The following is a 25,757-nucleotide window of genomic DNA, read 5'->3' on the forward strand; positions in this document are numbered from 1 at the left end:
TCTGCTCTGAAACAATTTCTTTTCTCAAATCAGAAGCAAAAAAAATCATCAGCTGGCTGAGCAGAAGCCCCCTGGTCACTGTGCAGTCACACTCCTGTGCTGATAGGAATGACCCAGCGATCGGGGAGCACTTGCAGCATTCTGTAACACTCTGTCAACATGTAGGCTGCTGCTCAGGATTTGAAGTAAATCAGTGTGGCCTTGAGATTGGAGCCCAGTTAAGGTGCACATATGACTAGTGGTGGAATGCACTGTGGTCAAATGTAGACTCCCAGTGTACAACTCCAGTTGCAGAAGTTTTGTGTAGCACATGAGAATGTATATTCACTGTAGTCTTCCACAAATGTTTATCAGGTGCCTATTATTTCTAGTGTAGTGCAGTGCTACAGAGTGCAATTTCAAAAGTATCACATTAACATAAATTTATTAAAGAGAGCACGTTAACAGAAAAAGTTAGCTCTATTTGACCTCTGTCACTTTTCTCATTTGTATCCAAGCAGAGGGTGATTTAGAAATGGCCTACCTAGGGAAGTGACAAATAGAAGGGGTAAAACCTATGTTTTTCCTGGTCAATTAACTGTGTATTCTATCTGAAACAAAATTTAGTTTGTCATCTAGCCAGCAGTCATGTCAGTAATCATCTTTAACTTCAGATTTCAGCTAGATGAATAAGTTAATCGTGCCTAGCGGATATTGCTATCCAGAAATAAGTCAAGGCACCAACATGGTCTGAAAGAGTTAAGTGCTGAAAGGTAAACTAAAAAGTGATCAGATTTTCAGTTTTTTATTGCATATCTGACCTACCGTCTGACCCTTTGGCTGCTCTTTTTTTAACTTGCTTTCCAGCTTTCATGCTTCCTGAATGGTGGAAGACCTAATAAGTATTCTGAGTCATAGAATCATAAAATTTTAGAAATGGAAGGAATCTTAGAAATCATCTGATTCAGCCCTTACTGAATTCCAACTCCATCACTGCCGCAGTGCTCATCCGTCTTGAAAATTCCCTGTGATTTCCTCCATTAATGCACAAAACACCCAGTTCCTCTTCCAGCCAACTGTTAGAAGTTCTTCCTCATATTAAGCTGAAATCTGCTAAATCTGCCATTCTGTAACTTCTAACCATTTTTCTTATTTCTGCTTTTTGGAGGCATACAAAGTAGATGCACAAAATAAATATTGTGACCTCTTTAATAATATCATTATCTAATCCTTGCCTTTCAAATTCTTCTGACAGGTATAAGGTCCTTTTTCAACTTTTTTTTTCAACCTGTTAACTGCTCTCCTTCCCTTAATTTTTCATTCACATAATACAAAATTCTTTCACTGTCTTCTTTCCAAACAGGTGACAATTCCCTAGAGTGGTTAGAAAAGTGCAAGGAGATTGGGATTATCACGTGGGAAATGTGGAATATATACTTGTACTAATTCAGCCTAAATTACATTAACTTTGGGGGGGAACAAAATCGCATTGGTGACTCTTATTGAGCTTTCAGCGATCTAAAAGCACCTTATCACGTGAAATGCCTGTAAACAACTTGCTTTTCTGAATGTATGTAGTCAGTTTTCTGTTTTATTTTTAATTTCACAGAATTTCTCTAGGCTTCATTGCCCTCAGTTTTAAAAGGGTATGAACCAGAGTGTTTAATGCATATACCCAGATTTGGGGGTGCAGATGACAAATATCAGCCCGGAACTGTAAAGTGCCAAGTCACAAGCTCTATTCCAAGCCCTAAGGGTCTCTCTTAAAACCACCCTGACTTCAACCTTGTCAGCATGTGATAGGAGTCTTTGTGCTCCATTCCCTGCTTCCACTACCCCATCCCTAACCGCCACCCTCCCCCACCAACCCCAGACACTGAGTCTCGTTCTACAGAGGAGGCTGTTTGAAGCACTCTGGATTACATGAAATCTGCAGGCATGTATTTGATTCTTTTATGAAAGGTTTTTCTCTCTCTGACTCTTGCCAGCCCACAGAGGCTACTGAGATAACAATCTCTTAAGTATTTGGCTTTCCAAAAGACATCTGGTAAAGTCTTATGTCTTATTGAAAGGGCACAGAAATCAGGACTGACCTGCTAAAGTAGTCCTACCTCCCACCGAGGGAATTGATGGAAAATGGGTTTTCACTCCATTTTTGCCTCCATAGGTTGGGAGGGAGCAGGATAGTTTCTCCCTTTCTTGTTGGTACCCCCTTACCCCAGTTGAGCAGGTGTTTGTTGAAAATTCAGTAATGCTTATTTAATAAGTAACTAATTCAGAGAGACAGAAACAAGATTAAAAGAAAAAAGGAAACTCTGAAAATGGGTTGGTAACAGTGAATTTAGAAGTCCTCTGTTCTCTTAATGTAGGCAAAACTACAGGAGCTAGGAATCTGGAGACAGAGTTTCTGCCATTGAAGGACATTATTAAGGACATTTTAGGGATGGGATCAGGAGATGACGTCTGCCATAAGATAATTTTGAAGCTAAATTTGACAGTTGTCGTATATGCCAGCAAGTGTTAGGTGTTCAAGTGCCATGGAAGTGATTTTGAAAATCTTTTGGTCATGAAAATATATCCTTAACTGCAATAATCCTTATATGGCCAACCTAAAATGATCCAGCCCTTTGTATAGATGGAAATACATATTAATCTCTTCAGTTTTCATAATAGAAAAACAACTTTGCTCGTCTCACATTTGATATTTAAAATGTGCAGTTCTAACTTTGACCTTCTGTATAACGTCTGTACTGCATGCACGTGTTAGGGAAATTAAAGCTTGAATTGAGCAGGACTCAGCTTGGCCCCCAAACTGCCATGAACCATTCATTTGGAGTTTGATTGAGACAGAGACTCAGAGAATGTAACTTATGAACACTTTAACCAATACTTTTTGAACAAGACCCATTTGAGGAGTTTTTCCCCAAATATGCATGAATCTCCAGCTCTACCCTATTGATTTTGAGGGAGTAGGTCTGGGTTGGACTCCAGGCATCAGTATTTTTTAAAAAAGAAAACACTGTAAAAAGCTGCCATAGGTAATTGATTGTGTTTTGCCTCTCAGCTCTGACTCCCTGCAGACTCACCAAGTCTGTCCTTATTAAGTAACCCCTGGATTTTATTACCCTCCTCCCTCAGCCCCAAATTCAGACTTAAAGAACGCCTTCAATGAGTTTCGTTTTCCTTTTCTTTCTTTTATATATATTGAAGGTTGCTGTCAGACTTATCCATTTGAACAGTATTCTAGTTATCTTTAATAAAATTATATTTGAAGTTACTATCCTTTCAGTTATCTTATCTATTATACTTTATGTAAGTATCAACGTAGTGAATTTCATAATAGCTACTATTTACTGAGTTCGTATATATGTGACAGGCACTCTCCATACCTTATAATGTGTTAGGCATCAAAGCAGCCTTGCCAGGTGTTACGTATCGCTTTACAGATAAGTAAACAGTCCATACGAGGTAAGTTTCTTGTACTCAGTCACAGTCAAATCTAGACCTTTCTATAACTTTTTTTAATTCACATCTTTATTGGAGTATAAATGCTCCACAATGCTGCGTTAGTTTCCTCTATACAATAAAGAGAATCAACTATATGTATACACATATCCCCATATCCCCTCCCTCTTGAGCCTCCCCCCCACCCTCCCTATCTCATCCCTCTAGGTCATCACAGAGCATCGAGTTGATCTCCTTGTGCTATGCAGCTGCTTCCCACTAGCTATCTATTTTACATTTGTAGTGTATATATGTCAGTGCTACTCTCTCACTTCATCCCAGCTTCCCTTTCCCCCATGTGCCTTCAAGTCCATTCTCTAAGTCTGCATCTTCATTCCTCCCCTGCCACTAGGTTCATCAGTACCGCTTTTTTAGATTCCATGTATATGCGTTAGCATACGGTATTTGTTTTTCTCTTTCTGACTTACTTCACTCTGTATGACAGATTCTAGATCCATCCACTTCTCTACAGATAACTCAATTTCATTCCTTTTTATGGCTGAGTAATATTCCATTGTATATATGTGCCATATCTTCTTCATCAATTCATATGTTGATGGACACTTAGGTTGCTTTCATGTCCTGGCTATTGTAAATAGTGCTGCAATGAACATTGTGGTACATGACTCTTTTTAAATTATGGTTTTCTCAGGGTATATGCCCAGTAGTGGGATTGCTGGGTCGTATCGTAGTTCTGTTTTTCGTTTTTTAAGGAACCTCCATACTGTTCTCCATAGTGGCTGTGTCAATTTACATTCCCACCAACAGTGCAAGAGGGTTCCCTTTTCTCCACACGCTCTCCAGCATTTATTATTTGTAGATTTTTTGATGGTGGCCATTCTGACCGGTGAGAAGTGATAATTCATTGTAGTTTTGATTTGCATTTCTCTAATGATTAGTGACATTGAACGTCCTTTCATGTGTTTGTTGGCAATCTGTATATCTTCTTTGGAGAAATGTCTATTTAGGTCTTCTGCCCATTTTAGGATTGGGTTGTTTGTTTTTTTGATACTGAGCTGCATGAGCTGCTTGTATATTTTGGAGATTAATCCTTTGTCAGTTGCTTTGTTTGCAAATATTTTCTCCCGTTTTGAGGGTTGTCTTTTCATCTTCTTTATAGTTTCCTTTGCTGTGCAAAAGCTCTTAAGTTTCATTAGGTCCCATTTGTTTATTTTTGTTTTTATTTCCCTTACTCTAGGAGGTGGGTCAAAAAGGATCTTGCTGTGATTTATGTCAAAGAGTGTTCTGCCTATGTTTTCCTCTAAGAGTTTTATAGTGTCCAGTGTCACATTTAGGTCTTTAATCCATTTTGAGTTTAGGGAGTGTTCTAATTTCATTCTTTTACATTTAGCTGTCCAGTTTTCCCAGCACTACCTATTGAAGAGGCTGCCTTTCCTCCATTGTATATTCTTGCTTCCTTTGTCAAAGATAAGGTGACCATATGTGCATGGGTTTATCTCTGGGCTTTCTATCCTGTACCATTGATCTATATTGCTGTTTTTGTGCCAGTACCATACTGTCTTGATTACTGTAGCTTTGTAGTGTAGTCTAAAGTCTGGGAGCCTGATTCCTCCAGCTCCGTTTTTCTTTCTTAAGATTGCTTTGGCTATTTGGGGCCTTTTGTGTTTCCATACAAATTGTAACATTTCTTCTTCTAGTTCTGTGAAAAATGCCATTGGTAATTTGATAGGGATTGCATTGAATCTGTAGATTGCTTTGGGTAGCATAGTCATTTTCACAATGTTGATTCTTCCAATCCAGGAACATGGTATATCTCTCCATCTGTTTATGTTATCTTTGATTTCTTTCATCAATGTTTTATACTTTTCTGAATACAGGTCTTTTTTTTTTTTTTTTTTTTTTTTTTGCAGTATGCGGGTCTCTCCCTGTTGTGACCTCTTCCGTTGCGGAGCACAGGCTCCGGACGTGTAGGCTCAGTGACCATGGCTCACAGGCCTAGCTGCTCCGTGGCACGTGGGATCTTCCCGGACTGGGGCACGAACCCATGTCCCCTGCATCGGCAGGTGGACTCTCAACCACTGCGCCACCAGGGGAGCCCTGAATACAGGTCTTTTGCCTCCTTAGGTAGGTTTATTCCTAGGTATTTCATTCTTTTTATTGCAATGGTAAATGGGATTGTTTCCTTAATTTCTCTTTCTGATCTTTCGTTGTTAGTATATAGGAATGCAAGAGATTTCTGTGCATTAATTTTGTTTGTATCCTGCAACCTTACTAAATTCATTGATTAGTTCTAGTAGTTTTCTGGTGGCATCTTTTAAGATTTTCTATGTACAGTATCATGTCACTGGCAAAAGGTAACAGTTTTACTTCTTCCTTTCCAATTTGTATTCCTTTTATTTCTTTTTCTTCTCTAATTGCTGTGGCTAGGACTTCCAATACTATGTTGAATAATAGTGGTGAGAGTGGACATCCTTGTCTTTTTCCTGATCTTAGAGGAAATGCTTTCAGTTTTTCACCATTGAGAATGATGTTGGCTTGCATTTGTCGTATATGGCTTTTATTATGTTGAGGTAGGTTCCCTCTATGCTCACTTTCTGTAGAGCTTTTATCATAAATGGGTGTTTAATTTTGTCAAAAGCTTTTTCTGCATCTATTGAGATGATCATATGGTTTTTATTCTTTAATTTGCTAATATGGTGTATCACATTGTTTTGCATTTATTGAAGAATACTTGCATCCCTGGGATAAATCCCACTTGATCGTGGTGTATGATCCTTTTAATATGTTGTTGGATTCTGTTTGCTAATATTTTGTTGAGGATTTTTGCATCTCTTTTCATCAGTGATATTGGTGTATAATTTTCTTTTTTTGTGTTATCTTTGTGTGGTTTTGGTATCAGGCTGATGGTGGCCTCATAGAATAAATTTGGGAGTGTTTCTCCCTCCACAATATTTTGGAAGAGTTTCAGAAGGATAGATGTTAACTCTTCTCCAAACGTTTGAAAGAATTCGCCTGTGAAACCATCTGGTCCTGGACTTTTGTTTGTTGGAATATTTTTAATTACAGTTTCGATTTCATTACCTGTGATTGATTTGTTTATATTTTCTAATTCTTCCTGGTTCAGTCTTGGAAGATTGTACTTTTCCAAGAATTTGTCCATTTCTTCCAGGTTGACTATTTTATTGGCATACAGTTGCTTGTAGTAGTCCTATATGATCTTTTGTATTTCTGCAGTGTCAGTTGTAATCTTTCCTTTTTCATTTCTAATTTTACTGATTTGAGTCCTCTTCCTTTTTTTATTGATGAGTCTGGCTAAAGGTTTATCAATTTTGTTTATCTTCTCAAAGAACCAACTTTTAGTTTTATTGATCTTTGCTCGTGTTTTCTTCATTTCTATTTCATTTATCTCTGCTCTGATCTTTATGATTTCTTTCCTTGTACTAACTTTGCGTTTTCTTTGTTCTTCTTTTTCTAGTTGCTTTAGGTGTAAGTTTAGATTGTTTATTTGAAGCTTTTCTTGTTTCTTGAGGTGAGCTTGAATTTCTATGAACTTCCCTTTTAGAACTGCTTTTGCTGCATCCCATAGATTTTAGATTGTCTGGTTTTCACTGTCATTTGTTTCTAGGTATTTTTTAATTTCTTCTTTGATTTCTTCAGTGAACTCTTGGTTATTCAGCAATGCACTGTTTAGCCTCCATTTATTTGTGTTTTTTACTGTTTTTTTCCTGTAATTGATTTCTAATCTCATAGCATTGTTGTTGGAAAAGATGCTTGATACGATTTCAGTTTTCTTAAATTTTCCAAGCCTTGATTTGTGACCCAAGATGTCATCTATTCTGGAGAACGTTCCATGTGCACTTGAGAAGAAAGTGTTTTCTTGAGCTTTTGGGTGGAATGTCCTAAAAATATCAATTAAGTCTCTCTGGTCTGTTCTGTCATTTAAAGCTTGTGTTTATTTTCTAACTGGATGATCTGTCTATTGGTGTAAGTGGGATGTTCCAGTCCCCCACTACTATTGTGTTACTGTCGATTTCTCCTTTTATGGCTGTTAGCATTTGCTTTATGTATTGAGGTGCTCCTATGTTGGGTGCATAAATATTTATAATTGTTATGTCTTCTTCTTGGATTGATCCCTTGATCATTATGCAGTGTCCTTCCTTATGTCTTGTAACAGTCTTTATTTTAAAGCCTATTTTATCTGATATGAGTATTGCTACTCCAGCTTTCTTGTGATTTCCATTTGCATGGAATATCTTTTTCCATCCCCTCACTTTCAGCCTGTATGTGTCCCTAGGCCTGAAGTGGGTTTCTTGTAGACAGCGTATATAAGGGTCTTATTTTTTTATCCATTCAGCCAGTCTATGTCTTTTGGTTGGAACAGTTAATCCATTTACATTCAAGGTAATTATTGACATGTATGTTCCTATTACCATTTTCTTAATTGATTTGGTTTGGTTTTTGTAAATCTTTTCCTTCTCTTGTGTTTCCCACTTAGAGAAGTTCCTTTAGCATTTGTTGTAAAGCTGGTTTGGGGGTGCTGAGTTCTCGTAGTTTTTGCTGCCTGTAAAGCTTTTGATTTCTCCATCGAATCTGAATGAAATCCTTGCTGGGTAGAGAATATTGGTTGTAGGTTTTTCCCTTTCATCACTTTAAATATGTCCTGCCACTCCCTTCTGGCTTACAGAGTTTCTGCTGAAAGATCAGCTGTTAACCTTATGGGGGTTCCCTTGTAGGTAATTTGTTGCTTTTCCCTTGCTGCTTTTAATATTTTTTCTTTGTATTTAATTTTTGATAGCTTAATTAATATGTGCCTTGGCGTGTTTCTCTTTGGGTTTATCCTGTAAAGGACTCTCTGCACTTCCTGGACTTGATCGACTCTTTCCTTTCCATGTTAGGGAATTTTTCGACTATAATCTCTTCAAATATTTTCTCAAACCCTTTCTTTTTCTCTTCTTCTTCTGGGACCCCTATAATTCGAATATTGGTGCATTTAATGTTGTCCCAGAGGTCTCTGAGACTGTCCTCAATTCTTTCCATTCTTTTTTCTTTATTTTGCTCTCCAGCAGTTATTTCCACCATTTTATCTTCCAGCTCACTTACCCATTCTTCTGCCTCAGTTATTCTGCTATTGATTCCTTTCCGAGTGTTTTTAATTTCAGTTACTGTGTTGTTCATCACTGTTTGTTTGCTCTTTACTTCTTCTAGATCCTTGTTAAACGTTTCTTGTATTTTCTCCATTCTGTTTCCAAGATTTTGGATCATCTTTATTATCATTACTCTGAATTCTTTTTCACATAGGTTGCCTATTTCATCTTCATTTATTTGGTCTTGTAGGTTTTTACCTTGCTGTTCGTCTGTAACATATTTTTTTGTCGCTTTTTTTTTTTTTTTTTTTTGATGGGTGGGGCTGTATTCCTGTCTTAGTGGTTGTTTGGCCTGAGGCATCCAGCAGTGGAGTTTTCAGGCAGTTGGATAGAGTCGGGTCTTGGTGGTGAGATGAGGACCGCTGGGAGGCCTCATTCTGATGAATATTCCCTGGGGTCTGAGGTTCTCTGATAGTCCAGTGGTTTGGACTTGGTGTCCCACCACAGGAGCTCGGGCCCAACCCCTGGCCTGGGAACCAAGTTCCCGCATGCCATGTGGTGTGGCAAAAAAAAAAAGAAAAAAGGAGCAGTACAATAACAAAGAATAAAAAATAAAATAAAATTAGAAAGATAAAAAATATATTAGGAAAAATAAAAATATAATTGAAACAACTGCAACAAGGTAAACAAAACCACAACAGAAAAAAAAAAAAGGGCCTTGGCTCTGGGGGGCAGAGTTTAGGTGGGGTTGGCTCTTAGGCAGGGGCGGGGTTTAGGGTGGGGTGGGGCCTAGGTGGGGGTGGGGTTGACGTTTGAGCGTGGGGTGGGGCCTCTGCTTAAGACCTATGCGGAAGGGGAGAGGCAGCACGTCCAAAGGGGGGCCTCCATAGTGTGGAGTTCTGGAGTTTGGAGGGAAGGCCCTGGGTGAGGGTGTGTGGGTAGGGTTTAGGCCCAGAGCCATTGGAGGGTGTCTCAGAGGGTGTCTCCGAGTGTAGAGGTAGGGCCCTGGGTTGGGGTGTAGGGGTGGGGCTTGGGCTCTGCACAGCAGGAGGGAGGCTCTGAGGGCAGAGGATTAGGCCTTGGAGCCCAACAGGCTCCCCGGTGCCTAAGTGGACAGGGAAAGCCCTGGCCGTGTTTCCTTCTGTTCCTCCCTGCCCCCTACCTACTGTCTCCCCCATGGTCTCCCCTTTTGGACCCCTAACCGTGGGTGGGTCCCGCTGGGTGTAGGAACTCCCTTCCTCCAACCACCCTTCAGGGGTGCCGGTCGGTAGGTCAGACCTTTACTTTTGCTCCTCCTTCCCTCCTTCACACTCCCTCAGGACCCGCACAGCTGGAGGGGGCCTCAGTGGACAGAGGGTCAGGCCGGGGATCTCAGCAGGCTCCTGGGGGCCGAAGTGAGTGGGGGAAGCCTGGCCATGCTCCCTTTTGATCCTTTGCCCTCCCAATGGTCCCCCAGTTTCCCCCTTTGGGCGTGGGATTCCTTCTCCTCCCCCAGCCGCGCCTCAGGGCACCACTCCCGTCCAGCCTACACTTCTCCTCCCTCCCACTCCGCCCCCCCACCCCCCACATCCTACCCAGTCGCTAGGGGTTCCTCCCATCTCCTTAGGTGTCCGTGGTCCCCCACTGGTGCCTGGTAGGTGCCCTAGTTGTGCGGAGACACAAATTCTGCGTCCTCCTAGTCTGCTATCTTGACTCCACTCCTCTATAACTTTTTAAAGCCCATATTCCTTCCTCTGTTCTACACTGACAAAACTTATCTCTGGCAATAAATGTGTATATTTTCTTTTCTCATAAAACAAAACTTGTATACCACAAAATGTATCCTTTGCTTAGATGCTGTAATTCTGGCTCCAACTCTGATCTAATGTTAGTCATCAGCGTATCTCAGGTGCCTGAAAGCATTTATTCCTTATGTTTCCTTTGGAGTTTTTGGCCCCTCTAAATATAAATGTGTGTATATTCTTTTTTATTATATATGTATATTCTGACCAGCAACAAACATTTTGGTTTTTTAAAAAATAAATATAGAGTTGATATAGTTATTAGGTTATAGGGTTTTCCTTTCCCTAATTTCTTGACACATCTTATTTTGTTAACTGTAAGAATAAAGTTATAACTATCATTATTGATGCTATATGTAATATATTACATTATATTTATATTCCACATTATTAAAAAGTGAAATTTATTGGACATTTAAAAATGTTCCATTTTCACATTTCATAAAACAAATCAATGTTTGAACAAGAGACAAAACTTCTGTTTGTGGAACGAAATACTTAACTGGCAGGGCAAGGTTAAAAAGAATTTGGTTTAAGGGAAAAACAAAATCATACATTTATAGTAGAGTGGCAGAAAAAGATTAAAATTCTTATCCATGATGATAGCAATTTGAGGAAATGCATTTTAGTATTATGAACATTTTCAATTTTAATGAGTTGAATTATTGGAGAGCTGCAGAACTTTATGAGCACTCTCTACCTTTATTTTGTTAACCATGGTGCTGTGCTTGATGAGACAGAATAGATAGTATGTGGTGAGTCAGTCTTGACAGGCATCTTACAGATTGAACAGAAAGAAGCAATAGACTAGAAACACTGTCAAGGAAACACAGTGATGGTACTTTGAAAAAGGGAGACAAATCTGAAATACACTACAGAGTCTGCATATAAAAGTTCTTGTTAATTGAATATTTAAGACTATAATAATATTTTATATATTTAATAAAAAGTCTTAAAATTTTGCATTTTGTATGTATATTTAATCAATTTTTCACTTAATAGCTCTCTATACTATATCTGTTTTCAAACACTTAAAATTGTGTAAAAGTAGAATAAAATCATAGAACTGCAAAAGACCTTAGGTCTCTTCTAACATTGTGCTTTTCAAAACTGAGGAAATTGATGCCCAGACAGTTCATTTAAAGAACAAAGTACATATATTCCCTCATGCTCACATGCAAATGCTCTCCCTCTCACACACACGCACACACGCGGACAAAGTATGGGCTTAATACAGAGATCAGCATTACTGTGAACATTTGTATGAATTAGAAAAGACAAATAGGTGGTAATTGAACCATTAGAAACATTGTAGCTTTCTCTCTTCAGAAAACAAAATTTTACTTCTAAAGTCTTAAAACTTTAACGAATTGTAAGAAAATCAGAAAAAGTTCTAAACTATTTTAACTTACTGGGATGAAAACATAGATGGTTAATGATTTCAAGAGAACTATTTTTAAAACCTCTGAGATGTATGATTACAGCAAGACAGCTAAATTGACTAGCAAAGTCAGAACTCCTTACAAGATTCTCTTTGGATACTGAGGTTCAATCCAAGCCTTGTATTTGTCGGCTTTGTATTATTTAATATATGTATATCAAAGAACTAGTCAGAGAGACTGTCTCTATTTTAAGTCTATGAGAACCGTCACCAGCATGCACTGACAGATGTTAAAGAATGTCTGTGGAAAGAATGTCAAAAACCTCTCCAAAGGAAAGTCTTTAAACCATGTCCTTAATACAGAAATGCAAAACCAGATTTAATTGCCCTTTTCCTAAACAGCTCAGACATGCAGGCTCATTTACTGCAGCATATGGTCTGCGAAAATGCGCAGTGGAAGAGAGCAGTGATGGTGAAGGCTGGCATTGAGTCCATTTAGGCTGGAGTTCACAAAGATCAGTCGGAGGCAAGCACTTGAAGTTAAAGAAACATGCCAAGCAGTGAAAACACAGGCTATTTTCATTTTGAACATGCTTACTGGAGACATCCTATTTGCTTTCAAGACAACAGTATTCAATGTTTTATAATATGAAATACAGCATTTCTGAAAAACTAATATCCAAAGTTTTTTTTTCTAATTAAAAAAGGTATAAAAAATAGACAACCTTGCATTAAGCCATGGAGACTTTTTTCTGATAATTTATTATTTGTTACCACTGAAAGTAACCATTTTTCTAGTGGGGAACAGTTAAAACAATGAATTGGGTGGCAGCAACATGGTTTACATTTTATTTCAAAGGGAAGACATTATGAGACCATATGAAGCGGTAACTTCTTATCACTCCTAAAGGGATTAAGTTTACAGTTCTTTCAAGAAGTCAGAGGTAACTGAGAACTTAAGAAAAGGAAGAGGAGAAAAAAAATCTGTGAATCCTCTTATACAGCTTTGTGATGTTGGCAAGTGACTTCCATGTATCTTAATTTTCTATCTGTAACATGGAAGAAGCTATCTTTACAGAGAATTTTGTTTTAACCTCTAAATATCTAAAAGACAGTTCAGTTGCTATGTGTCTAGTACAGTGTCACACAGATTTGAGGAAAAATACAAAAAATAACAGAAAGGAAAGAAACATTTGACGAGTTAGGAATGGCAAACATGGATCTGATGGTTTATTATTGCTGGAATCTAATTAGTAATAGCTATTTATTATAACAAATTATTTCAGAGTTCTATTTTTCCTGTAAAGCTAGCCTTTCTTCCAGTGTTATGTATTGTAGGGCAAATATGCTTACTATTTTTATTGTCAATTTGAAATTGTCTACAACTGCACTAAATGGCTATTTAAATTTAATTCAAATTAAATAAAATTTAAAATTTTGGTTCCTCACTCACATTAGTCATATTTCAAGTGCTCAATGATCACCTTATATGGAATGTTTCTGTCATTACAGAAAGTTATGTTGGGCAGTGGTGTTTTGGTATTATTGATATTTTAGTTAAGTTTTTATCAATGCATTTCATTGAAAGGTGAGAAGGTAAATCATATACTTTTAAATAGCAGGTGTGGAGGAGATGGATCTCCTCCCAATGCAAACAATAAGCCAAAGTTTAAGCTGTAAAGAAGGTACATTTAGCCCATGTAGCAAGACACAAAAATGAAATGGTGGTGTTGTTATGGCAGTGTGATTTTCTGAAATAGTGAGCAACTCTTGCTAACATTGTGGATAAAGTCAGTCTTCCATTAATTTACACAGTAATCACATTCTTGGAAATTTAGTGTATACTTAAACCTTTATTTTTTAAATTAATTTATTTATTATTTATTTTTGGATGCATTGGGTCTTTGTTGCGGTGCACAGGCTTCTCATTGCAGTGGCCTCTCCTTTTGTGGAGCACGGGCTCTAGGCACGCAGGCTCAGTAGTTGTGGCTTGCAGGCTTAGTTGCTCCGCAGCATGTGGTATCCTCCCGGACCAGGGTTCGAACTCGTGTCCCCTGCGTTGGCAGGCGAGTTCCTAACCACTGCGCCACCAGGGAAGCCCTAAACTCTTATTTTTAAAAAACCAACTCTTTATATTTAGCAGACAGAGTTTTAGGCTTAGATAATTATAAGCAGGTTTTTCACCCACATCAATGTCTATCACAGATGCAGGACAACTCTGTTGTATGAAAGAGTTCTGTGCATTACAGAATGTCTCCATCCCATCCACCCCTACTAAATGGCAACCTGATCATTGCCATACAGTACTTCTGAACATTTCCAACACATTTTGGTATAATTATTTGCTATAAACAAACATTTATGGTATAAATATTCAAGATGGTGGGACCCATTCAGCTTCTTAAGAGTCATCTCAAGCCTGTTCCTTTGTTGGATACATTTTATTGATTTATCTTTTTATTCCATGTTTATTTTATTTATTATTTATTTTTTAATTGAAGTATAGTTAATTTACAGTGTTGTATTAGTTTCTGGTATACAGCAAAGTGATCTAGTTATACATGTATATATATTCTTTTTCATATTCTTTTCCATTATAGTTTATTACAAGGCATTGAATATAGTTCCCTGTGCTATACAGCAGGACCTTGTTTATTTATTTTACATACTGTAGTTTGCATCTGCTAATCCCAAATTCCTAATTTATCCCTCCCCCCCTTACCCCCCTTTTCCATATTTTTTAAAGTGAAAATATGCTTCTGTGGACCTAATTTTCTTTTTAACACCTGTCCTTATTCATTCCTAATAGTTTTAAACTTAAGGAAGTGACCAGGGTAATGAAAGAAAAATTCCTTCTCTACATATGCCATGGACTTTTGTCTTATATCCATTAGAAAATGAGGCTGTGGTAGAGGCTGGGTCTACCGCTTACCAACTGTGTGGCTGTGAGCAGTGGCCCAGTGAGCTTGTTCATTGAAGTCCTAGGTTTCATTAAGAAACACATTGGGAATTAAACAACAGGTATAATTATCACAAGGCCATGTTGTTGTGTAGATGGAATGAGAACCCATTTCTTTTACCTCAAGAAATATTAACAGACTTAAAATCTAGCACAAAACTTTTTAATCTTATAGTCTGTAGATGACCTTCAGGTAACCTGTGAACCTCTTAAAATTGTAGCAAAATTATGGGTATTTGTGCATTTTTAGAAGGAAGAGTCCATTGATGTAATCAAAGGAATGAGGAAAAACTAATTAAAATTTTTAAATAATAAAACCTCATTATAGAAAGAAGACATAGAGGAGATAGTGTCTGGTATATAAAGAAAGGGGATGGTTGATTAGGTTAGAAGTTAAGTCTGCTATTGAAACGGTAAATTTTTTTCCTTAATTTTTGAATTTTATTTATTTATTTTATACAGCAGGTTCTTATTAGTCATCAATTTTATACACATCAGTGTATACATGTCAATCCCAATCCCCCAATTCATCACACCACCACCACCACCCCCCTGTGGCTTTCCCCCATTGGTGTCCATACGTTTGTTTTCTACATCTGTGTCTCAACTTCTGCCCTGTAAACCGGTTCATCTGTACCATTTTTCTAGGTTCCACATACATGCCTTAATATACAATATTTGTTTTTCTCTTTCTGACTTACTTCACTCTGTATGACAGTCTCTAGATGTATCCATGTCTCTACAAATGACCCGATTTCATTCCTTTTTATGGCTGAGTAATATTCCATTGTATATGTGTACCACAGCTTCTTTATACATTTGTCTGTCCATGGGCATTTAGGTTGCTTCCATGTCCTGGCTATTGTAAATAGTGCTGCAGTGAATATTGTGATACATGACTCTTTTTGAATTATGGTTTTCTCAGGGTATAGGCCAGTAGTGGGATTGCTGGGTCATATGGTAGTTCTATTTTTAGTTTTTTAAGGAACCTCCATACTGCTCTCCATAGAGGCTGTATCAATTTACATTCCCACCAACAGTGCAAGAGGGTTCCCTTTTCTCCACACCCTCTCCAGCATGAAATGGTAAATTTTAAAGGAAGCTAAAAAATGCTTCTTGGAAGAAAAAATAATGAACCTATTGAGTTGATCATCTTCCCCTTCCAAGAAATAGTATGTGCTAAAAATAGATTCATTGACAGCTTAACTCCATCAAGAATTAAGGAAGAGTGATAGGAGATAGGTAAAATTAGACAGCTCTACCTGGCCCTCAATCCTCAGTGTTCCTTGAACCACTGTCATAAAGAATACTAGAATAGATAAGTCACTGTGACTGACAATATATTCTACTTTCTTGTTTTCAGTTATACTGTGGTTAATGCTGGGAAGTGTGGACTGTTAAATGTGCAGTTCTCTGAATTTTACTTGCTTTTGTTCAGTGCTATTTTGCCTCACATCTTCAAAGGAAATTCAGCATTCATTTCAAGAGAAATTGGTTTCTTTCTTGTAGGACATTTATAATGTATTTATATATATTGCATGTTATATACATTATATAATACATTGTAAGAGAGGAATGCTTATACCATTAAAATAAGTAAGATTTGAATCAAAGCAAATTATTGAAAGAAAACCCACCCCAAAAACATACCTTCTACAGAAATCCTTCATTGGTTTAATTATTACTTGGAATTATATCTGGGACCGCTCTTGTACTCCCCATCACGCCAAGGCTGGAGCATCAGGTGTCACTGGGTTTGTTTTGATGGTGATGGTGGTGGTGGTGGTGGTGGTGGTGACTGATGATGGTAGCTAACATTTATTGAGTATTTATAAGGGCTTGGCAGGTGTTAACTCATTTCATGCTCATAGGAACCTAGAAGGCATAATTATTCCCATTTTACAAATGAGGAAGCTGAAACAGAGAGATGAAGTAACAGCTCAGAGTTGCAGATTTATGGATAGAGCTGAGCACACATCTGGCCATCCGGCTCCAGAGTCTAGAGTCTTGACCACCACATTGCCTCTTCTGGATATTTATACTTAGGCCCAAATCTTTGAATAAATAGACCATTTAAGAACTGCATGAACAAGCTGGGGAAAGAGTTTACTGGCATTTTCATTTTAAATCTTGTTATGTGGAACAGTGGAAACCCAAATGGGAAGACTAAGTAGTATTAAGTGATTGTCAAAGACTACAATACTGAAGGTTCACCTCACGTTTCATTGGCAGAAATGGAGTTCTCAGAAATACATTAGTTATTTCTTTACTTCCCTTTAATAAAGTGTTTCAAAGTTAAAGCGCGAGGGCGAGAGAGAGGCATGGACATATATACACTAACAAACGTAAGGTAGATAGCTAGTGGGAAGCAGCCGCATAGCACAGGGAGATCAGCTCGTGCTTTGTGACCGCCTGGAGGGTTGGGATAGGGAGGGTGGGAGGGAGGGAGACGCAAGAAGGAAGAGATATGGGAACATATGTATATGTATAACTGATTCACTTTGTTATAAAGCAGAAACTAACACACCACTGTAAAGCAATTATACCCCAATAAAGATGTTTAAAAAAAAAAAGAAAAGTTAAAGCACAGATAAACTCCACATTAATTGTATGGCTCCTATTCCTGTTGAGTGAGGACTATGCTAACCTTTCCATGTCCCGGGTCTCCCAGAAAGGACAGTCTGTGTCTGGGAGAGGCAGCCCCACCCCCGCTGTCAGTAGGCTTTGTTCAAGGGACTGTTCTTAGGTGCCTTTCTCCATTATATATTGTCATTCCCTGACCTTTTTTTTTTTTTTTTTGATCTGTCTAAATTACTCACCCTAAAGTCTGTTGGCTTTTTCATCACTTATAGGAAACATCTGTTACCCTCAAAGGCTGTTAATGGTGGCCACAAAGTCCTGTCAGAGGTCCTCATTTTACTGGCCCTTTGTATGTGTGTAGGATGCTGTGTCTTGTATACAATAAAGGTAATTCTAGGCCAGATTTCTCTCAAATGCTGATCAGAGAAGACTGCATCCAAATCACCTGGGGAGCTTGTTAAAAAGGGAAATTCCCAAGTTCCACCTAGATTTGCCAGCTCACTCTCTGGGGTTGCTTCCCTCGTTTGCATTTTTAATAAGCACCCCAGGTGCTTCTGATGTACTGAAGTGAAAAACCACTGTTCAAAAGGCTACATTAAATGAAATGTATACATCTCAGTACTGTAAGAGAGGCAGATGTGATTAAAGCCCTGCGCATAACGAACCTGTAGTCTGCTAGGGAAGAAACACATAGAAATAATGCACAGTGAAAATTAAGTACCATAAAAGTAGAAACAGCTACTTCCAGGTAGCAGAAGTCAGAGAATCTTCTAGAAGTTTTTTTTGTTTGGTGCAAGGTATATACATGTGGGTGATTCTTCATTCATTTAGCACATGTAAAGTCCTACAGTTCCATTTTTCATCTCCTTTACCAACTCACTGGATAATTTCTAGAATTTGCATAATTTTTAGAGATGAAGACAAAACTTTCATATTATTAAAGGCTACTACACCTAAAAAAAGTTTTCCTTTCCATAAACTACCAAGCATACTGTGCACTCATGGTATTTCTGATTTTATTTTTTAACAGGAGATTGCTAGCATTTTATGACACAGAACCATCTACACTAAGAGCTTCCCCTTCAGTGAGACCATGCCCAGAAATTGTGTCCCAAGTGTTTGTGAATGTTCAACCCTCAACATTTCATGTTCAACCAACATTTCATGTTCAACATTTCATGAATGTTCCCCTTCATCATGGTTGTCTATAGGCCAGATATGAATAATGGAAGGAGAAGAGAACTAACTTTATTAACTACTGTGCAGCAGGCACTGTGCCAGCAAACTTCAGAGAGGTTAAGTAAATGAGCCAGGCCACACAGCTGCTAAGGCCAAGAGAATGGAAAGCCTAGGTAGTCGGTGTGGTGGCTTTTGCCAGCAAGCGTCTTGTTAATTTATTGACAAACATTTGAGGACCTGCTGCATTGGCACTGGAAGGATACAGAGATAAATACAGTGCCGGATCTTGGGGAGTATTCGATCTAATGAGAAATCGGAGATTTACACAGTTAACCAATACAGGTGAGTGAAGGGCACTGACATTTGCACTTACTGGGCTATGCGTTTTCAATATATAATATTATCCCATTTAACCATCCCAGCAAACCTGCCAAGTGGTCGAAGTCTGTTATATAGATGAGGGAATTGTGGTTCAGAGAAAGCAAGTTACCCAAGGTTACCCAACTCGTAAGTAGCAGGACTCAGATTTGCATCCAAGTCTGTGACTGCAAAACCTCTGTCTTCCTTGGCAATTCCAATGACAGAATCTGCATTCTGATAAGGGGAATGTGGAGGCTCTCAGGAGCTGCATTTGATGCATTCTACCTGGATACTTAGGAATCAATAGGATTTATTTAGAAGGAAAGGCCAAGCAGTGCTACAACAGAAGCAAAGGTGCAGAGCAGTAGAAGTGTGTGGGAATGGACGTTAGGCCATTTCCACATAAGCAGAGCAGATACGGAACCATCGTGAGAGGTAGACTAGGAAGGTGGGCTCCGGGAAGACCAGGTCCTACCTCAAGCTTTAACTAAGGATGATGAGATCTGAAGGGCTAAGCTCAAGAAATATCTGTGTTAAAAAATGAACAAAACTTGGTAACTAATTGAATGTTGTGTGGGGGGTGGCGGGGGGGAAGGTGGTCGACATGAATCAAAGCTGATTAAACGAATCACTGGAGTAGTGCTGTAAGGACAAATGAAAGACTCCATTAGAACACAGGTTACAGCTCCAAGTAATGCAGAAAATAGTGTTCAGCTTTACCTTGTCTGTGAACTAGCTTGTTTTCCCAGTGGTTAATTCATATGGAATGTGTTCTATAACTGCTGTTTTCTAAGAATATAAAGCTATCCCTTAATATTCTAGGATATCTCTTTAATTTTTTTAAACAGAGACAGAAAGTAAGGTCTATGCCGTCAGATACACACACCCATGTACATATATACATAAACATACATATAGAAGGACTATATGTGACTGACTAAATGTGACTGACATCATCATTTTCCAAATTTTACAAAAGGACATTTCCTTCTGTAACCAGAAAGAAAAATAACTTAAAAAAAAAAAAAAAAGCCAAATAGCCTAAATGTTTACTTGATGGACCACTTATAAATTCCTCCAGAATACCTAATCAAACATTGTTCATTATATGGTCTACTAAAATCATTTTCCAGTGACTTTTGTGAAGAACTCTGTTTCTTCATTTTCTGTTTATATAAAATTGTTTTAATTTTAATTTTAAGACTTAGAGTACTCTAGGTATATATTTTTAGATTTTTAAAGATTTATGGTTTTCATTCAGTAGCCATATTTTCACTCTCCTGTACCTTTTCATAATGTTGATGTTAAACTCTTAAAATAATTGATCAAGGAAGAAAGACAAATGAGTATCAATTTTCATTTGGTTTTATGAAATACTTGAATAATTTTTTTGACCAAATTGAGCCGTCATGCATGTTATGGCCAGCATTATACTTTAGTTACAGTTCAATCAATCCCCAGTACTAAGTACTTTGCACTTAGACTGTTTTCCATTTTGTTTTTGTAAAATTTCTTTTACTTTAAAAGAAGATTTTAATTTTAGAAGACAAAATGTTTCTGAAAACATTTTTTCCCCTTGATACTTTTTGACTTTAAAAATAACTGACATTAAAATAAATGTCAGTTTCAAGAACCAACTTGTTTGAATTTCAGTTTGGAATACATTTTTATTTAGGTTATAAAATCTTTGAAGGCAGCTTTAAGATGAAAATTCTGATACAACTAAATTACTTTTCTGTCAAAAACAACTATTTCTCATATACTAGTGTTAATTTTGTTATCTTGAGCCAACACAAATTAAAATTAGAATTTGGGTTTTACTTTAAAGTAGTTGTTCATTTAGTGATATTCAGAATTAATGGAATTTTTTTTTCTTACTATTTAGGAAATACCAGAAAGGAACCAGAGTCCGGCTGCGACTATTAGATCTTGAACTTACATCTAGGTTCTTGGGAGCCACAACAGATACAACTATCCTAGAGGCTGAAGCAATTCTGTTAGGACTCCAGGAGAGTAAAGACTCAAAATCAAAAGAAGAACATCGTGAAAAATAAATGAACTTTGCTTAGCGTATTCACTCCTTTTTTGTTGAACCCAGGTATTCATCACGAATGCCATTAGACAATTATGAATAAATGATTGGAGAAGACATAGTAAATGCAAGCTATAATTATAGCTCTTATTTGTCAGAATTTTCTTTAGGTGTAGCTCTCCTCCTCCTGTTTTTATACCCATTCTTTCCTTTGATTGGAATAGTGTAAACTGTACTGAGAAACTCTGTCATTCAATAAATATGTTTTGAGTGCACTCTGTGCATGGCACTGTTCTAAATACTAAAGAAACTGCAGTAAACAAGTTAGATAAAATTGCTTGCCTAGTGTAGCTTACCTCTGGCTGGGGGAAATTGATATAAATAAGTAAAATATTTATATATAGTATGTTAGGGATATGTGCTGAGGACAGAAATAGAGCGGGAAGGGCAGAGGATCTGAATAGACATTTTTCCAAAGAAGACATACAGATGGCCAAGAGGTACATGAAAAGGTGCTCAAAGTCAGGGAAACGTGTCAAAACCACGAGATACCACCTCACACCTGTTGGAATGGCTGTCATGAAAAGGCAAGAAATAGCAAGTGTTGGCGAGGATGTGGAGTTTTAAAAGGGAACCCTTGTGCACTGTTTGTAGGAATGTCAGTTGATGCAGCCACTATGGCAAAGAGTATGGGGGTTCCTCAAACAATTAGAATTATCACATGATCCAGCAATTCCACTTGTGGGTATTTCCAAAGAAAATGAAAATATTAACTCAAAAATATATGCACCCCCATGTTCATTGCAGCATTATTTACAATAGCCAAGGTATGGAAGCAACCTAAGTGTCCATCAATGGATTAATGGATAAGGAAACTGTGATACACATACACACACATAATGGAATATTATTCAGCCATTAAAAAATAAGGAAATCTTGCCTTTTTTTTTTTTTTTTTTTGCGGTACACGGGCCTCTCACTGTTGTGGCCTCTCCCGTTGCGGAGCACAGGCTCCGGACGCGCAGTCTCAGCAGCCATGGATCACGGGCCCAGCCGCTCCGCGGCATGTGGGATCTTCCCAGGCCGGGGCACGAACCCGTGTCCCCTGCATCGGCAGGTGGACTCCCAACCACTGCGCCACCAGGGAAGCCCATTTTTGCCATTTTTGACAACATGGATTGACCTTGAAGGCATTGTGCAATGTGAAATAAGTCAGAGAAAGATAAATACCATAAGATCTCACTTATATGTGGAATCTAAGAAAAAGAGCTCATGGATTCAGAGAAGAGATTGGTAGTTCCAGGGCAGGGGTTGGTGCTGGGGAGAGGGGGCAAAATGCGTGAGAGAGGTTAAAAAGTGCAAACTTCCAGCCATAAGATAAATAAGCCATAGGGATGTAATGTACAGCATGGTGACTATAGTTAATAATACTGTATCGTATATTTGAAAGTCGCTAAGAGAGTAGATTTTTTTTTTTTTTTTTTTTTTTTTGGGACGCGGGCCTCTCACTGCTGTGGCCTCTCCCGTTGCGGAGCACAGGCTCTGGACGTGCAGGCTCAGCGGCCATGGCTCATGGGCCCAGCCGCTCCACGGCATGTGGGATCTTCCCGGGCCGAGGCACGAACCCGTGTCCCCTGCATCAGCAGGCGGACTCTCAACTACTGCACCACCAGGGAAGCCCAGGAGAGTAGATCTTAAAAGTTCTCATTACAAGGAAGAAAATTTTAAACTATGTATAGGGATGGATATTAACTAGACTTATTGTAGTGATCATTTCCCAATATACACAAATATCAAATCTTTCTGTACACCTGAAACTAATGTATTTCAATTATATATCAATTAAAAAAATAAAGCAAGGAATGGGGTTATGAGGTATCAGAGTGATAGACTGAAATTTAGGTTGTGCTGTCAATGGAAGCCCTCAGAATTTACTTTTTTTTTTTTTTGATGTAAAAGATTTTATTTTTCCAGTGATACGGTATTTAGAAAAAGCTCTTTAAAGAGCTTTTTTTTTAATTGAAATATAATTGACATATAATGGTATATTAGTTTCAGGTATACAACAGAATGATTCAATATTTATATATATTGCAAAATGATCACCACAGTAAGTCTAGTTAACATCCATCCCTGTATATAGTTACCAGGAATTCACTTGGATAATAACTGAAGGATTGAAGGAGCTAGTCCCATGAGTCCCTGGGAAAGAGTATTCTAACAGAGGGAACAGCTACTACAAAGGACCAGATTGTGCTTGTCCCAGTTAAGGGGCTTGGGAGGAAGCCATCGTAACTGAGCATAAGAGGAATAGGAGATGAACCTGAAGAAGTGAGGGAGGTCTTGTTGGTCCTGGTGTGAACTTTGGCTTTTATTTACTCTGATTGGGGTGGAGGGTCTTTGCAGGATTCTCAGCAGAGGAAGGGTATAATCTGACTGACAATTTCACTGGATCCTGTACTAGCTGGGTAGACTGAAGATGAACAAGGGCAGCAGCAGCAAAATGTTAGGAGACTTTGCAGCAATCCAGGTGAGAGATGCTGGTAGCTTGGACCAGTGGAGTAGCAGTGGAGGTGGTGAGAAGTGATTGCAATCTGGGTATATTTTGAAGGTAGAGACCGTGGTATTTCCTAACATATTAGATATGGAGTGTGTGATAAAGAGGAGTGAGGGATGACTCCAAGGTTTTTGGCCTGTGCAACTAGAAGAATTGAATTGCCTTTAATTGGAAAGGGAAGAGCAGGTTTGAGGGGGACTATGAGGGCTGTTTTGGACTCGTTAAATTTGAGATGCCTATTAACGACTTAAGTGGAGATGTTCTGCTGGCAGTTGGATACGTGGATCTGGAATTCATGGGAGAGGTCCTGATGTAATATAAAAACTTGCAAATCATAAACACTTCATCGTACTTCACAAATTATGTAGGTCAAGCAACCCAGAACAAAGATGACCCATTAGACGAGTCCTGTATTAAGTGGGAATGGCCCATCTCTGGTACTCCCACCAAGCTCCATCATCGGAGATTATCAGTGTATCACCTCAGCATGAACACTGTTGGTGGATCCTGAAGGTACAGCAGCTAGATGCTGTCTATGACGTACACTCCACAAATCAGACTCTCACTCTTTTTTAAACCACTTCATTGAGGTATGATTGACATGTAAAAAGCTGTACACATTTAATATATACAATTCAAGGAGTTTGAGGAGAAGTCTACAGCCATGAAACCATCACACCATCAAGACATAGACACATCCATCACCTCACAAAGGTTCTTCCCACCCCCTTTATTTATTTATTTTTTGAGGGGGACCTGAATAGTGTGTTTTTATGCCTACCACAGTTTCCAAACATCCAAGAGCCAATGTATAAAAACTACAGTTCTGATTTGTCTTTTGGTTTTCTGAGCAAGAATATAAACTTGAAATAAATGAATTATCAGTCATGACAGGTTTACCATATCTTTGTAGGTGTATAATTTTATTTGAAATATAGATGTGTCATAAGTTTCTCAGCCCTTGCCAATGTCATTTTTATTTGGCCTAAGATTTAATTAATATGGCCAACTCTTTAGTTTTCCATTATGTAGAGAGGTACAGTGGTGTAGATTACCCTAATTATTCATATTTAGCTTTAGAATATACACCCTCCAGAAAGTAGGCATAGAGTGAACTTACCTCAACATAATAAAGGCCATATATGACAAACCCACAGCCAGCATTGTTCTCAATGGGGAAAAACTGAAACCATTTCCACGAAGGTCAGGAACAAGACAAGGTTGCCCACTCTCACCACTATTATTCAACATAGTTTTGGAAGTTTTAGCCACAGCAATCAGAGAAGAAAAATAAAAGGAATCCAAATCAGAAAAGAAGTAAAACTGTCACTGTTTGCAGATGACATGATACTATACATAGAGAATCCTAAAAATGCTACCAGAAAACTGCTAGAGCTAATCAATGAATTTGGTAAAGTAGCAGGATACAAAATTAATGCACAGAAATCTCTTGTATTCCTATACACTAATGATGAAAAATATGAAAGAGAAATTAAGGAAACACTCCCATTTACCATTGCAACAAAAAGAATAAAATACCTAGGAATAAACCTAACTAAGGAGACAAAAGACCTGTATGCAGAAAACTATAAGACACTGATGAAAGAAATTAAAGATGATACAAACAGATGGAGAGATATACCACGTTCTTGGATTAGAAGAATCAACATTGTGAAAATGACTATACTACCCAAAGCGATCTACAGATTCAATGCAATCCCTATCAAACTACCACTGGCATTTTTCACAGAACTAGAACAAAAAATTTCACAATTTGTATTGAAACACAAAAGATCCCGAATAGCCAAAGCAATCTTGAGAAAGAAAAACAGAGCTGGAGGAATCAGGCTTCCAGGCTTCAGACTATATTACAAAGCTACAGTAATCAAGACAGTATGGTACTGGCACAAAAACAGAAATATAGATCAATGGAACAGGATAGAAAGCCCAGAGATAAACCCATGCACATATGGTCACCTTGTCTTTGATAAAGGAGGCAAGAATGTACAATGGAGAAAAGGCAGCCTCTTCAATAAGTGGTGTTGGGAAAATTGGACAGCTACATGTAAAAGAATGAAATTAGAACACTCCCTAACACCATACAAAAAAATAAACTCAAAATGGATTAAAGACCTAAATGTAAGGCCAGAAACTATCAAACTCTTAGAGGAAAACATAGGCAGAACACTCTGTGACATAAATCACAGCAAGATCCTTTTTGATCCACCTCCTAGGGAGATGGAAATAAAAACAAAAATAAACAAATGGGACCTAATGAAACTTAAGAGCTTTTGCACAGCAAAGGAAACTATAAACAAGATGAAAAGACAACCCTCAGAATGGGAGAAAATATTTGCAAACAAAGCAACTGACAAAGGATTAATCTCCAAAATATACAAG

The 25,757-nt window shown here is 38.1% G+C and overlaps 1 protein-coding gene across 1 annotated transcript in view; it reads left to right on the plus strand.

Moving 5' to 3' along the window:
• The window catches only part of MRPS28 (mitochondrial ribosomal protein S28), a 101,820-nt gene extending 80,757 nt beyond the window's left edge, over positions 1-21,063 (plus strand). Inside the window, exon 3 of the mRNA XM_082674641.1 lies at positions 20,654-21,063. Coding sequence (XP_082530767.1) covers positions 20,654-20,822 — 169 coding nt within the window. The 3' untranslated portion in view covers positions 20,823-21,063. The remainder of the gene's footprint in view (positions 1-20,653) is intronic.
• The last annotated feature ends 4,694 nt before the right edge of the window (positions 21,064-25,757 follow it).

This window comes from Grampus griseus (assembly GCF_964374135.1).
Source record: "Grampus griseus genome assembly, chromosome: 17".
NCBI classification, from domain to species: Eukaryota; Metazoa; Chordata; class Mammalia; order Artiodactyla; family Delphinidae; genus Grampus; species Grampus griseus.